The sequence below is a fragment of the Mauremys mutica genome, chromosome 3 (assembly GCF_020497125.1).
Source record: "Mauremys mutica isolate MM-2020 ecotype Southern chromosome 3, ASM2049712v1, whole genome shotgun sequence".
NCBI classification, from domain to species: Eukaryota; Metazoa; Chordata; order Testudines; family Geoemydidae; genus Mauremys; species Mauremys mutica.
Window position 1 is genome coordinate 211,511,250 of NC_059074.1, and position 12,495 is coordinate 211,523,744.

The 12,495-nt window shown below is 45.3% G+C and overlaps 1 protein-coding gene across 6 annotated transcripts in view; it reads left to right on the forward strand.

Moving 5' to 3' along the window:
* The window catches only part of LOC123366451 (maestro heat-like repeat-containing protein family member 2B), a 63,941-nt gene that overhangs the window by 12,370 nt on the left and 39,076 nt on the right, over positions 1 to 12,495 (forward strand). For all 6 annotated transcript variants that reach the window (XM_045009955.1, XM_045009956.1, XM_045009957.1 and 3 more), the window contains exons 8-21: positions 690 to 782; positions 1,255 to 1,324; positions 1,442 to 1,555; positions 2,604 to 2,677; positions 2,940 to 3,062; positions 4,349 to 4,432; positions 4,822 to 4,966; positions 5,433 to 5,473; positions 5,797 to 5,938; positions 7,249 to 7,301; positions 10,010 to 10,117; positions 10,470 to 10,589; positions 10,825 to 10,947; positions 12,071 to 12,223. In XM_045009955.1, coding sequence (XP_044865890.1) covers positions 690 to 782; positions 1,255 to 1,324; positions 1,442 to 1,555; positions 2,604 to 2,677; positions 2,940 to 3,062; positions 4,349 to 4,432; positions 4,822 to 4,966; positions 5,433 to 5,473; positions 5,797 to 5,938; positions 7,249 to 7,301; positions 10,010 to 10,117; positions 10,470 to 10,589; positions 10,825 to 10,947; positions 12,071 to 12,223 — 1,443 coding nt within the window. The remainder of the gene's footprint in view (positions 1 to 689; positions 783 to 1,254; positions 1,325 to 1,441; positions 1,556 to 2,603; positions 2,678 to 2,939; positions 3,063 to 4,348; positions 4,433 to 4,821; positions 4,967 to 5,432; positions 5,474 to 5,796; positions 5,939 to 7,248; positions 7,302 to 10,009; positions 10,118 to 10,469; positions 10,590 to 10,824; positions 10,948 to 12,070; positions 12,224 to 12,495) is intronic.

A 12,495-nucleotide genomic window follows, 5' to 3' on the forward strand; every position in this document is an offset into this window, starting at 1 on the left:
CTGCTGCCAAGGGTGGTTCCATTGACTTTGGCCACTAGGCCGCACTGCTATACCTAGAAGGGGAGCCCTACAGACTCAGACTGTTTGGCCATGGACCCTCACTGAAGGGCTGCTGCGCTGATCCCAACCATTAGGCTATGCTGCCGTAGGAGTCAGGACTGCTGCGGTGGCTAAGGAGACTAGGCCAGCTGGGCCGCCCGAGATCTACTTCATTTCCTCCACAACCTGGTACCACCCTGACGGGGTGGACCTATCCTGTGACAGGTGACTTCATGACAGTCTATAATATCTTACATGAGGGACTCATGTTTTATAACGGGCTCTTCAGTCTAGCAGAGAAAGGGGTAACTTGATCCAGTGGCTAGAAACTGAAGCAAGACACATTCAGACTGGAAATGTGGTGTCCATTTTTAATGGTGAGATAATTAACCATTACAACCATTTACCAAGGGCCGAGGCAGATTCTCCCTCACTGACAGTTTTTAAATCGAGATTGGGATGTTTTTCTAAAAGCTCTGCTCTGGGAATTATTCTGGGCAAGGTCTGTGGCCTGTGTTATACCGGAGGTCAGACTAGATGATGGCAATAATCCGTTTCGGCCTTGGAATCCATGAATCCCCTGAATCTGCTTCAGTCACTACATATTGCTCCTGTGTGTGCCACCATCTGACTTTCACCCTCTGTTGCAGAGTCTGAGCCAGCTCTTGGAGGTCTCTGGTGAATATAAGATCCCTCTCCCTGACGGGAAGTTTCAAGCCATCTGCAGTGCTCTGCATAACCAGGTGAGGGGTGGTTTTGCTTGGATCCCTTGAGCTTAGGCACAGCAGATCTGAAGCATATTAACAATCCAAATCTATGAAATGATAGTGCAGAGCCTGGGGACTGCCTCATGCCTTACTGATTTCTGCAGGCTCAAGAGTAAGCAGGTAGTGGTCTCACTTTCTTGGCTAATATCCAGCTCAGTTTGTAAAGCAATTTTACCATAAGCCGTTTATCAGGGGGAGTCAGAGTTGTACAGTAAACACTGTGGCTGTGTCTTGATTCGATGAGCTCTGCCGTTCAAAACACTCTAGCTTCTCTCATCTAATGTATTGGACATTGTGTTTGATTCTTGCTGTGCGTTCAGTACCATCCACCTGGGGTTCAGACCTCTAGTTGGACAAGTAGGAAGTGGAAGCTTAGAAATTAATTGAACATTTTCTTTTCAATTGCTTCTGATTAGTTTTTCTTTGACCATTTCCCTTCTTCCCACAGATCTGTTCTCAAGCTAGGCCGCTCAGCATGGAAAATCACACAGAGCTGGTCCATTGTGTAGTTCAACTAGGTAAGGGGAAGAAACTCTGAGTTACACAGTAGTTTCCTTGTAACTTCCTTACCTTTGTAAGGTATGGTAACAATAAGAGTTCTGTCATCAGCGAGGACGTGATTTCTTGCCTTGCAGCCCGTTCTTCTCCTGATGATCTGATAGCCTTTCTGCACTCGCAGCTGGAGATTGAGAATGAGGCTGTTCGTGTGGCATCTCTGAATCTGCTCAGAGCTATTGTTGGTGCTGACTGTAAGTAACACAGGAGCAACCGTGCCAGTTGCCCTCTTGGCCGACATGCTGAGGGTTGAGTTGGGGACGTCCAGGGCAGGGCCGGCTTTAGGAAGTGCGGGGCCTGATTTGTGGGGCTTGTACTCACCGGGCGGTGCCCTGAGACTTCGGCTGCACTTCGGCGGCGGGTCCTTCACTCGCTCTGAGTCTTCGGTGGAACTTCAGCAGCGGGTCCTTCACGTGCTGCCGAAGACCCGGAGCGAGTGAAGGACCCGCCGCTGAAGTGCCGCCGAAGACCCATAGCGTTGCCGGGTGAGTAAAAATTTAAAAGGTCACTGGGCGCGGGGTCCTGTTATGTGCAGGGCCCTGTCAGGCACGGGGCCCAATTCAGGAGAATCAGGGGAATCGGCCTAAAGCCAGCCCTGATCCAGAGCTAAAAGCATGAGCTACTATAGATTGAGCTAAAGAACCAAGGCTCTGTAGGCCCGGCAGGGCTGTAACAGACTCATCACCTCTGCAAATGGGGCACAGAATCTCTATAACACACAGTCACCAGTGGTCTGGATATCCACTAAGGGGCAAAATGCTGCCCTAAGTTACCCCCCTATGGCCACACAGAAATCAACAGGTTCAACTAAGAGCTGAATGTAGCCCAAGGTATTTTTCAACTTCAGATACAGAAGTTGACTTGGGGCTAATGCACATTAACGATAATCAAAAATAAAATAATACCCCTGACTCGATAATCGTCAGTATTAGACACTGTAGACTAGATTCTGAGTTCTGTTAGACTGTGTTAAACACAGATTGACCTCAGTCTATCTAATTCTTTTATACTATTTCCATCATGGCAGCATGATGGCACTATTTATAGAACTGGAATTACTTTCGATTTACACTAGTGTAACTCAGACCAGAGTCTGGTCCTATGTTTTCCCCATTGATTCTGTGTATGAGAGAAGCTTGGTATTACTCTTAAATAGGGCCTTTTGAAATCCGGGATTCATTCCAATGTGGAAAGTGAGTGTGTCGAACAAAGAAGTACTGTACACCTCTCCTTATCTTTCAGTGCCCGAGACAAGACCGAAAAAGTGTCTGATTGTGAAGGCAGTGAAATCCACTTTCAGTGATCAGAATGCTACGGTAAGATTGTGTGGAGCAGTGAAATATTTCAATTTTTTTTCAATGATATGGGATGAATGGACATCTGGGTGGAGCTTTCATTCAGATCCAGAGGAGAGACTGCAGACTAGAGAAGGCATGTCATTATCCTGACTGTGTTAAATGGATCCATGTTTATAAGCCAAGGAGATCAAATCAAAAGCATAAGGACTCTCATATCCTATCTCCTATTTCAGGCAGAAGGGATAACAATAACTCATGTGTGTCATCTCTACCCTTGCAGGTGAGGAAGGCAGTTCTTCATTTCATCCAGAGGCTGCTCAGCTTACAAAGTGTGGAGAACTGTGCAGCTTGGGATATGGTAGCACATGTTTTCACGGAGTTCAGTGTGTCCACCAGCAAACTGGTAAGGAGACTTCTTAACACTTAAGACTCGGTCCTACCATTCTTGCATGCTGACTGCTCCCCTTGCCTTCAGTGGGAGTTTTGACTCAAGGACAACTGGACTGAAGGATTAGAGCCAGAATCTGATCAGTTATATTGGTGTAAAGTCAAGGTAACTCCACTGACTTTAGTGGCGTCACTCTGGATTTATACTAGTGTAACAGATCAGACTCTCACACTGGGTATTTACATCTAACAGAGTCATCTAGGTTCCTCAACCCTCTGATGAGTCATTGAAAATTCTGAAAACACCATTTTTCAGTGAAATGTTCTTGTACAAGAAAGCACATCTCTTTGTTTTCAATAGACTCTCCAGAGAACATAATGGTGCCCAATTCTGTGGCTGTTGAAGCAAACATAAACTATCAGCAAAATACCGAGGTTATGCAGGTTGCATCCCAGACTGTCAAGAGCCTGGAAAAGCTTGCTGCATATTTCCCTCACTACATGCTCTAATCTACATGTACTAGTTTAAAAATGTCTTCAATCCGTATTTCTATCCATGGACACAGCCAGAGGCTCCAGAAACTTTGTGCTCCATGATTGGATCCATGATCTGTATTAACATAAACAGTTCAACTTTACAGTAAGTTGTTGAAGATCTTAGCTCTGCCTGGCCCCTTTTCTTCAAAGTTGGAGCTTGTGGCAATACTCTCCAAGGGCCTTTTTTTCACACACACGCGCACACACACATCCATCTTAAGGAAGGCTGCTTTTTCTCCTCGGGCCAGTTTTGCTCTCCTTTACACTGAAATCAGTAGAGTCAATCAATATTTAGTCCAGTGTAAGTAAGAGCAGAATTAGGCCCGTTGATAGAATCACACTCACTACACCCAGAATGACCAAGCTGGTTGGGGCATCAGAACAAACAGAGTGGATCCCCCTGGTTCTGCATATTGATTTCCACTGGGCAGAGTCTGAATGTTTTTCCTCAGAGATAAAAAGATGAAACAGTTTTTCAAATTTAAAGAAAATTAACCCTGTTGGGGAAACTCTTGTGTTCAGAGAATCATTCCCTTCACTTTAGGGTTTTCCTAAGCCTGGGATCTGACCCACCAGTTAAGAGTTTCCATTATTCTCTTCCCTTCAGATGTTTGTGCACTTCCAGTGCAATATAAAAGCAGGCATAGGTCAATGTTCATGATGGCTTTGTAAGAGAAGGACACTGATTCTCTAGCCAGTGTCTTGCTACTAGCTAATAAGTTCTATAGAGCTGTCTCACAGCAGGGTACAACACTTCTCACCCAGGCTATTCCGGAAGAAAACACGATCCAAACCCTGTGCACTGACATCCTGCAATGTCTGGACACCTCGGTCACTGGAATGACCCAAGTAAGTGACCTGTTGCTACTGCTTCTTGAAATAGGGACGTTCTTCCTTATCTTCCTTGTACCTTCCCAGAAGTTTTCCCCACAAGGAAGCTTTTTGCACAGTCAGCATAATGGAGGAACAGCATGTCAGATTCATGTCAGGGATGTGACCCCTTCATCATGGAGTAAGTGGTTCACATTAGAGAAAAGATAGAAAGCAACTGAACTGGAAGGAATCATGTTGCAGAGATCTTCTCTTCATTCTTTCCACTGTCTGAGTGCAACTGCCCCTTAGGTCCCCCAGGGGGCTAAGCTACAAGCTACATGAGAGGGAGGGATTCCGACAGCAGGATACTGGAGGTGGGGGAATGGAAATAGCTGCGTACTGAACAGTCTCGCTCTTCTCTGCAGGTGTTATGGCCAAGGCTTCTGGAATATGTGGTGCCAGCTCAGTACACTGGTACTTTGAAGCCTCTCTGCAGATGCCTTAGGGAGCTGGCTGAGAAAAAGCAGCAGGAAGGAGAAGAAGCTGCTTGCCTTGACTACGGTGGACCAGGTTTATAACAGAAACTCTTTCATTTATTCTCTCCAGGCACACTATGCAATGAACAGGTTCAGTCTGCTCCAGTTCTCTCATCTGCAATGAGAAGGCTAAAATGAGGGATGGTCTTGTGATTACAACATGGCCATGGGATGGAGCTAGGAAATGTGGGTTCTGTTCCCAGCTTGCCACCAAAATTCTGATGTGACCTTGGGGAAATCACCTGATCTTTCTCTCTCAGCTTCCCCACTTGTGAAATGAAGGAGTAATTAATGCCAACCTCATAGAGGGGCTGTGAGGCGGAATTCATTCATGGCTGTGAAGCATTTTGAGAAGCTCAGACTGAAAGCACTATGGAAATGCAAATTATGATCAGCTGCATTCAACATTGGTGGGCACGTTGGAAATGGCTAGGTGAATAACATCAGCAGGATTCTCTAAAAGTCTGGCAGAATTCATGATATTCTCTTTCTTTCCCTAGTGAAACTCCCTACACCCCAGGGGCTGCTGGCACGACTCCTGGTGAGTAGACCATGAGAATAGGTTTTCTGTGGAATGTGAAGTGGGACAGTTAACTATAAAAATGGGTTTTCTAGCTAGATGCTTGTAGACAGGCTGAGGAATGTGTATGATTTGGATCTCTCTGTCTCTGCCCTCTCCTGAGACGCACTGTTCTGCATCCTCGTACTAGCTAGAATGCTTTCTTCTTCAGGAAGGCACTGCAGTAGAATCAACAACTCTGTTGTATGGTCTCCACAATGAGAGAGTCTGAACTATTCCCTCCTTCAGGACCACACTGGTATTGTGCTGACCAAACTTAGCCTGTTCTTCTCTCTCGCTGACAGGTAGTAGCCTCGTCCCCTTATGCAGGAGAAGGACACGGATGTGCTGCCTTGCAGTTACTACAGGCCCTGCACCAAAATATCCATGCAGCAGTGGGTGAGATGTGGGTAGTAAAGATCCCATCTCTGCTGCAGTACATTGAAGGTAAAGTGCTAGTTAGGAGGAGTGCGGTCCATGGAGCATAGAAGGGAAGCCAGAAAATGCAGCTTCGTATCGACACGTGTTGTGCCATTCCTGTTGCAGTATGTGGGAACAGTGGGGAATTGAAATTGGGCTTCTAGGCCCTCACTTTTCCTTCATCTGGATAACTGTGAACCACTGGGCTAAATCTAGAGTTAAACCACTGAAGCCAATTCAATCCGGGCAGAATCAGGCCAGGAAGGTTTCAGCTGAATGGAAATTTTACAGCAGTTCCCCCCACACCTTTGCTAGGTTAATGTTTGGGAAGGTGAATTACACATGAAGTTGGAGGTTAGTGAAATATTTTGGGGTTCCATATATAGTCTGATTTTGCAAACTGAATGTTTCTGAAAATTAAACCCCATGTTTACTTTCAAGGGTGATTCAATTAAAAACCCAGAGTTTTTCTTTCTGTAAGGAAACCTGAGCCATAAAAGCTAGGTTGGCCAAGTGGGTGCCCATGTAGACTCTAGGTATTATGGGCCTAATAATGTCTTTCAGCAATTTTACAGTGGTATGAATCTATTGACCTCCTCAGTCAGTGTAGCTGCATCTACACTATGGGGTTATGCCAGCAGAACTCCAATGACGTGGTTGTGCCAGTGTAGTCTCTGTGGAGTATGACAGACCCTACGTGGAGCACAAACCCGATATGTTTCTGATGAAGGTCAGACCCCACAATGTTCAAGTGGGTTTGATAGTCAAAAAAAGATTTAAAAATGAGCTGTATCTTCCCTAGTTGTTGCTGTACAGAGTCCCCAGTACTGCCTTGTGCCGACATTAAAGAAGGGTAGGTTAGAGCTGGACATTCAGAAACGGGGCCAGATTCTCAGCTGATGTAAATCAGTATCATTCCATTGACTTCAGTGAAGCTACACCGATTTACATCAAGTTAGGATCAAGTCCAGAATCTTTTATTATGCAGGAAAAGTTTGTATTCACATTAAACCCAGTCTTCTGATGTGCTGAACAGTTTTCTGAGATGCTAAGTACCCTCAGCTCCCATTAAAGTCAAAAGGAATTGGGAGTGCTCAGCATCTCACTCCTGGTGGGTTGACTGACCCTGAATAGAAATGCCAGCAGGGTACATAACATGATACTTTCTGTGGGTCCAACAAAGAACGTTGGCGTAGGTCCCATTTAGCCTTGAAAGCGCAGGCATGTTACAGCTTGGCAGAGCAGGGGTTTTCGAAGGACTGATTGCAAAGGAGATTCCTGGGACGACTCTTCTTGCTAACCTAGCTGACATTATTGTTTTGCCTCCTGCTTCATAGGAAACACAGAGAATTCCCTGGACCACGTGCAGTGGGAGCACATGCTGCTTCAGGTACAAGATGGCTTTCAGCTGTATTGTCACAGCCCTCCCTCCCCCCTCCAAATGTATCAGCTGGGGAAAATATTAATGATAAACTATTCATTCTAAGCAGAGCTGGTCAAACCATTTCATTTGCAACTTTTGTTCAGTGAAAACTGGCCTTTTTTATTTTCATGGGACACTTTCAAAAAAAAATTTTTTAACACAAAACAAAACAAAACCCAACCCAACTGGAAAATGTTCAGTGTTTTTTTTTAACTGAAGTTGATTTTTGGGGTTTTTTTTTCATTTGCTTTCCTGTTTGTCTCCTTCCCCCCCTGCCTCCCCTCCCCCCGCCCCGGCTTTTTCAGTCACAAAGTGGAAGAGGGGAGGAAAGGCCTGGGGACGAGGGATAAAGGGAAGGAAAGGGGGAAAACAAAGAACTGAATAATGGTCATTTTTTATTTTGAAAAGCAAAATATTTTTGTTTCTTTCACTTTTCATGTGTGTGTTGAAAAATCAAGAAAACAAAAAACTCCCACTTGCTTTGTGAAATGGACTTACCATTGTTCAACCAGCGCTAGTTATAAATAACTCTGCGTTACCATTGGGAACAACACACAACATAACCAGAAAACCAGCATGCTCATGGTGCTAATGCACCACTGGGGGACATAGAAAGGATTATTTTTTTCTCTTTGCCACTCAAAAGAAAATTTGCTGTGAGAAACCCCAAAAGGAAAAGAGACAAGACAGGGTTTGGTGACTGTATCTCAGGGAGAAGCCTTTCTGCTCAGAAAGAGCTCTTTGCAGCCTCGTGTAAATCCAGACAAGGAACACTTTGATGGCGAGTGCTGAAAATGAAAGGAAGGGACCTAGTGACAAATACGCCCCAGAAGGTTTGCAGTTCCATTTGGGGTTGGATTACACTCTGGAGTTCCCCATTCCAGATCCAGCTTCCTTTGAAATTCTTTGGGCTAAAAAATCAACTAAGATTAGGTTTTCTTGTGAGGTTTCTGAGATTTCCTGGCTGCTGTTCAAAATTAGGGCCTGAAACAGCAAAGTGCTGAAAGTTACTAACCTCTGGCTGACTTCAATGGGAGATGAGGGTGTGACTCCTGGTCCTTTGGGTGTCCACTGACTTAGGCTACAGGATTGGGGAGGGATAGCTCAGTGGTTTGAGCATGGCCTGCTAAACACAGGGTTGTGAGTTCAATCCTTGAGGGGGCCACTTAGGGGTCTGGGGCAAAAATTGGTCCTGCTAGTGAAGGCAGGGGGCTGGACTCAATGACCTTTCCAGGTCCCTTCCAGTTCTAGGAGATTGGTACATCTCCAATTATTACCTTTTATTCCCAGGATTCCCTGGATCTGATCTCTATATAATCAAAGGGTGTCATGTAAAGCCTTTACTGGATACCTGTGTCACACGGCTCATCATAAGCATTGCACAGTGATTGGATGGATAATATATCAGGTGCTATGGTTCTATACTGAAATTGATGCTTTTAAGGTCTGTGAGTTCGGGCTGGTCACCAGAAAGTGATAAACAAGTTTCTTTCAGGCAGGAGACGCTTATCTGCCTGTGAGTAATTATTCACAGTGGATGCTAATCAACAGAGGAAAATTCTAATCAAGTGATTGTGAAGTCTCCAGAGGAGATTTGATACAAGAAAAACAAGCAAACAATAGGGGGTACCCTGTTTTCAAATGAAGACAATGGATGCGTGGAACTATATCTGGAGGTCCAGAGGTATCCTTCATCTATTGGACGAACTGACAGCTCCTTGTCTTATGAATGGAGGATGATCTTTGGTCTGGGTGTTTCATGCTGGGAGAGAGATTTGGGGGAGCTATCCTTTGTGAGACAGGGGAATATTTGGTTATCTAAGTTCAAGCTCTAGAAGTGTGTTAGGATTTTATTTTTACGTAACCATTTGTTTACATTAATTTTACTTGCTGCTTCCCAACTCTCTGATCTTTGTCAATTGAACTCTGCTTGTTTTCACTATAAATGTATCTAAGTGTGTGAAACGGAGCAGTGATGCTGAGGTGAAACTGGTAAGGTGATGTGTAGCAAACCTATGAATTCTGTGAGTGTCCAGTGGAACAGGGGCTGGACATTGTGGGGCTGCAGAGAGGGCTCGGCGGTTGGACTGTACCGATTGCTTATCTGTAGAAGGAGAGTGGAACCTGGATGGGGTGAGAAGGGCGTGCTTGTGTTTCCTGTGGCTGGCTGAGTCAGGAGCTGACACCTGGCAGGCACAGAGAAGGCTTTCTCATGCTAAGGGCAGGGGTAGTGAGGTACCTCACAACCCTGGGGACCCTCAGGAGGTGGCAGAATGGGTTCATAGCACTTCAGAGAAGGTGCCTGGTCCTTCGTAGTCCAGGGCCCTTTGCTCAAAGTTTACTAGACCCATCCTCCATCCACTATAAAATCACTCCTCAATGGTCAGATTTCTTGGCTCCATCTCATTCTCCAATTCACTGTTCATCTGGATTTGAGGACTGAGAGGAATCATCACACAAAGGTTAAAGAACAACAGCAGAGGAAATCTGGGTTGTCGATGTTTATAGTTCTTAATAGGGAAATAACCTTCCCATGACACCTGAATATTGGAAAGTTTACAAGAGAGAACAAGGAAGAAAAAAAAACACCAAACAAATAAACAAACAAACCCCCACAACAACCCCCAAATTCTTGCAATTAACCATCTGCTTTAACTCTCTTCTTTTACACTCAGTTCCTAAGAACATCTCTGGGGATGATAGACGACAGTGCCTGGAGCAGCCAGATGAGCCTTGAGTTGAACCAGCAGATGGCCAGCTATGCCAGCCCCTCCCTTGAGAAGGTTTGTTCTCTGTTAAGGCTTAGTTTCTAGTTAATTTTCCTTGAAATTCTGATTGGGGGGCTGCATAAGGCTTCTCTCAAGGCTTCATTACTTTATATTTTATTCTGCATATAAAATTTGTTTTTACTTGTTCCCTGCTCTCTTGCCCCCCTGCCCATCCAATATTTGCTTGGACAGGCTGCTTGTCTGTGCTGCATTGTTGGTTCTCTGGCTGGGCTAGATGATGGGATGTTTCTGCAGTATGAGTGCTTGGACTTGGCTATCTTGTTCTTTCCTGAGTGTTGCTGAGCTGGGTCTGTACTGACTGGCACGTTCTGTTACTGGTATCTCAATGCCGGTCTCTTTCTTTCAGTGTTTCCTGTATAAGGCGCTAGGAACGTCCTTAGCAGTTTGTCAGGACCGGGTCCATGTTAAATCACAGCTTCATCAATTTTTGACAGCAACAGATTATATGGAAGCCCCTGAGAGACAGGTGAGGACCCTGTCCCTCTCCCCGCTTTACCAAGTAACCCCTGAATGCTCCCTGTGGGGCTCAGCTCTGAGCTGGCCTGGGACAGATGCTATTTTGCTTCATATCCTCTTCGTTGCTGTTTCACTCAGCCCCCGCTGCCCACGGGTCTGACGCCTGACTGGCGCTTTACACTCCTTCAGCTGAAAGGAATGGACTTGTGGGTTAGATCCTAACCAGTATTTTTCTTGGGTGACAGGGAGTCATTTCCATCCTCGCACTCTCTGCTGAGAGCCACTTGGACCTCACCCTGAACGCACTTCAGGAGTTTGGGGCTACAGTGAGCAAGGTTACGATTCCTGGGTTCATCAGCCGCCAGAAGGTAAAGGAGCCAGGGGGTTCTCTCCAACTTCCTCTCCCTCTATAGCAGGGGCAGCAGCCCCAGGGTAGTGTCTGCTCTGCTCAGCTTGCATTGTCCCCCAGTGTGTGCGTTCTACGTGACGCCTGCAGTTAAGCAGAGAGGAGCACACTCTGGAGCTGGGGTTCTCTCAAATGATTTTTATCATCTGATGTCTCATGGCTTGAGCGCCCCTCCCATGCACAATGTGTGGGAACTACCTCAGTTGCTTGCATGGAAAAGCATTTAAGGTATTTTTAGCGTTTTTTTAATCCCAGTTAGTAGCTGGAAATGAGGTGTTGCAAGCAACATGTGGCCAACCAACCTGCTTTAGGTAGACCACCAGTGGTCTACGAATGACAATTATGGAACCTGTGATTTAGAGCAGTGGTTCTCAACCTGTCCAGATTAGTGTACCCCTTTCAGGAGTCTGATTTGTCTTGTGTACCCCAAATTTCACCTCCCTTAAAAACTACTTGCTTACAAAATCAGGCATAAAATTATTAAAAAGTGTCATAGCACATTATTACTGAAAATTGCTTATTTTCTCATTTTTACCATATAATTATAAAATAAATCAACTGGAATATAAATATTGTACTTGCATTCTTTGTAGTCTGCTGTAAAACTAGGCAAATAGCTAGATGAGTTGATAAACCCCCTGGAAGACCTCTGCAGACCCTCAGGGGTACACAAGTAGCTCTGGTTGAAAACCACTGATCTAAAGGCTAGAGCAGGAGACTAGGCCTCTGGGCTTCCACTGCTGGCTCTGCCATTTACTCACTGTGCAGCCTTAGGCAAGACATTTAGCGCCTGATCTTGTACCTACCAGTGTCAATGACTAAGCTCCCGTGTACTTCACTGCTGTAGGTTCAGCATTTTAGGCTCTCTGTGTCAGAGTTACCTAGTGGGAATGATGGAGATACTAATATCTCCACGCCTCACAGTTATTATATTGCTTAAATACTTTTTGCAAGTGGTTTGAGATCTTTGGCTGAAAAGAGCTTTGCAAGTGCAAGCTGCTATTGCTGCTGTGAGGAATTCCTCAGTCAGCAGCAGATCAGAATTCCAAAGCAAAAGGCATCAGAAGAACTTTCTGATTGTCTAGGACTACCACCATGGGAGAAGAGGCCAGACTCGCAGCACCCTGATGCTGACCTACAGCAGCGTGGCTGTCCATGCTCCAAAAGACCAGCTTCTCTCCCGAGTAGAGGCAGACATCACAAAGAACATCCTTCTCCATTACAGAGCCAGTTGTCAGGTAAGAGTTTTTGCGTGATAAGTGTCACATAACTCAAATTTAAACCTGTAATGGATGGAGCGTGAGCTGTCACATGTTGTATCATTTTTGTTGCTCTTCTTTGTATTCTCTCTAGTTTTTCTATATTCTTCTGAAATTCTGTAGACCCCAGCTACACAGTAATTCAGATGCAGTGACACTCAGGCTATTCAGAATAACACTCTAACTCCCCTCATATGGATGTGTATCTAGCTCTATCTTTTGCTACCCAAGAGAGACTAGTGCTAGCCTGT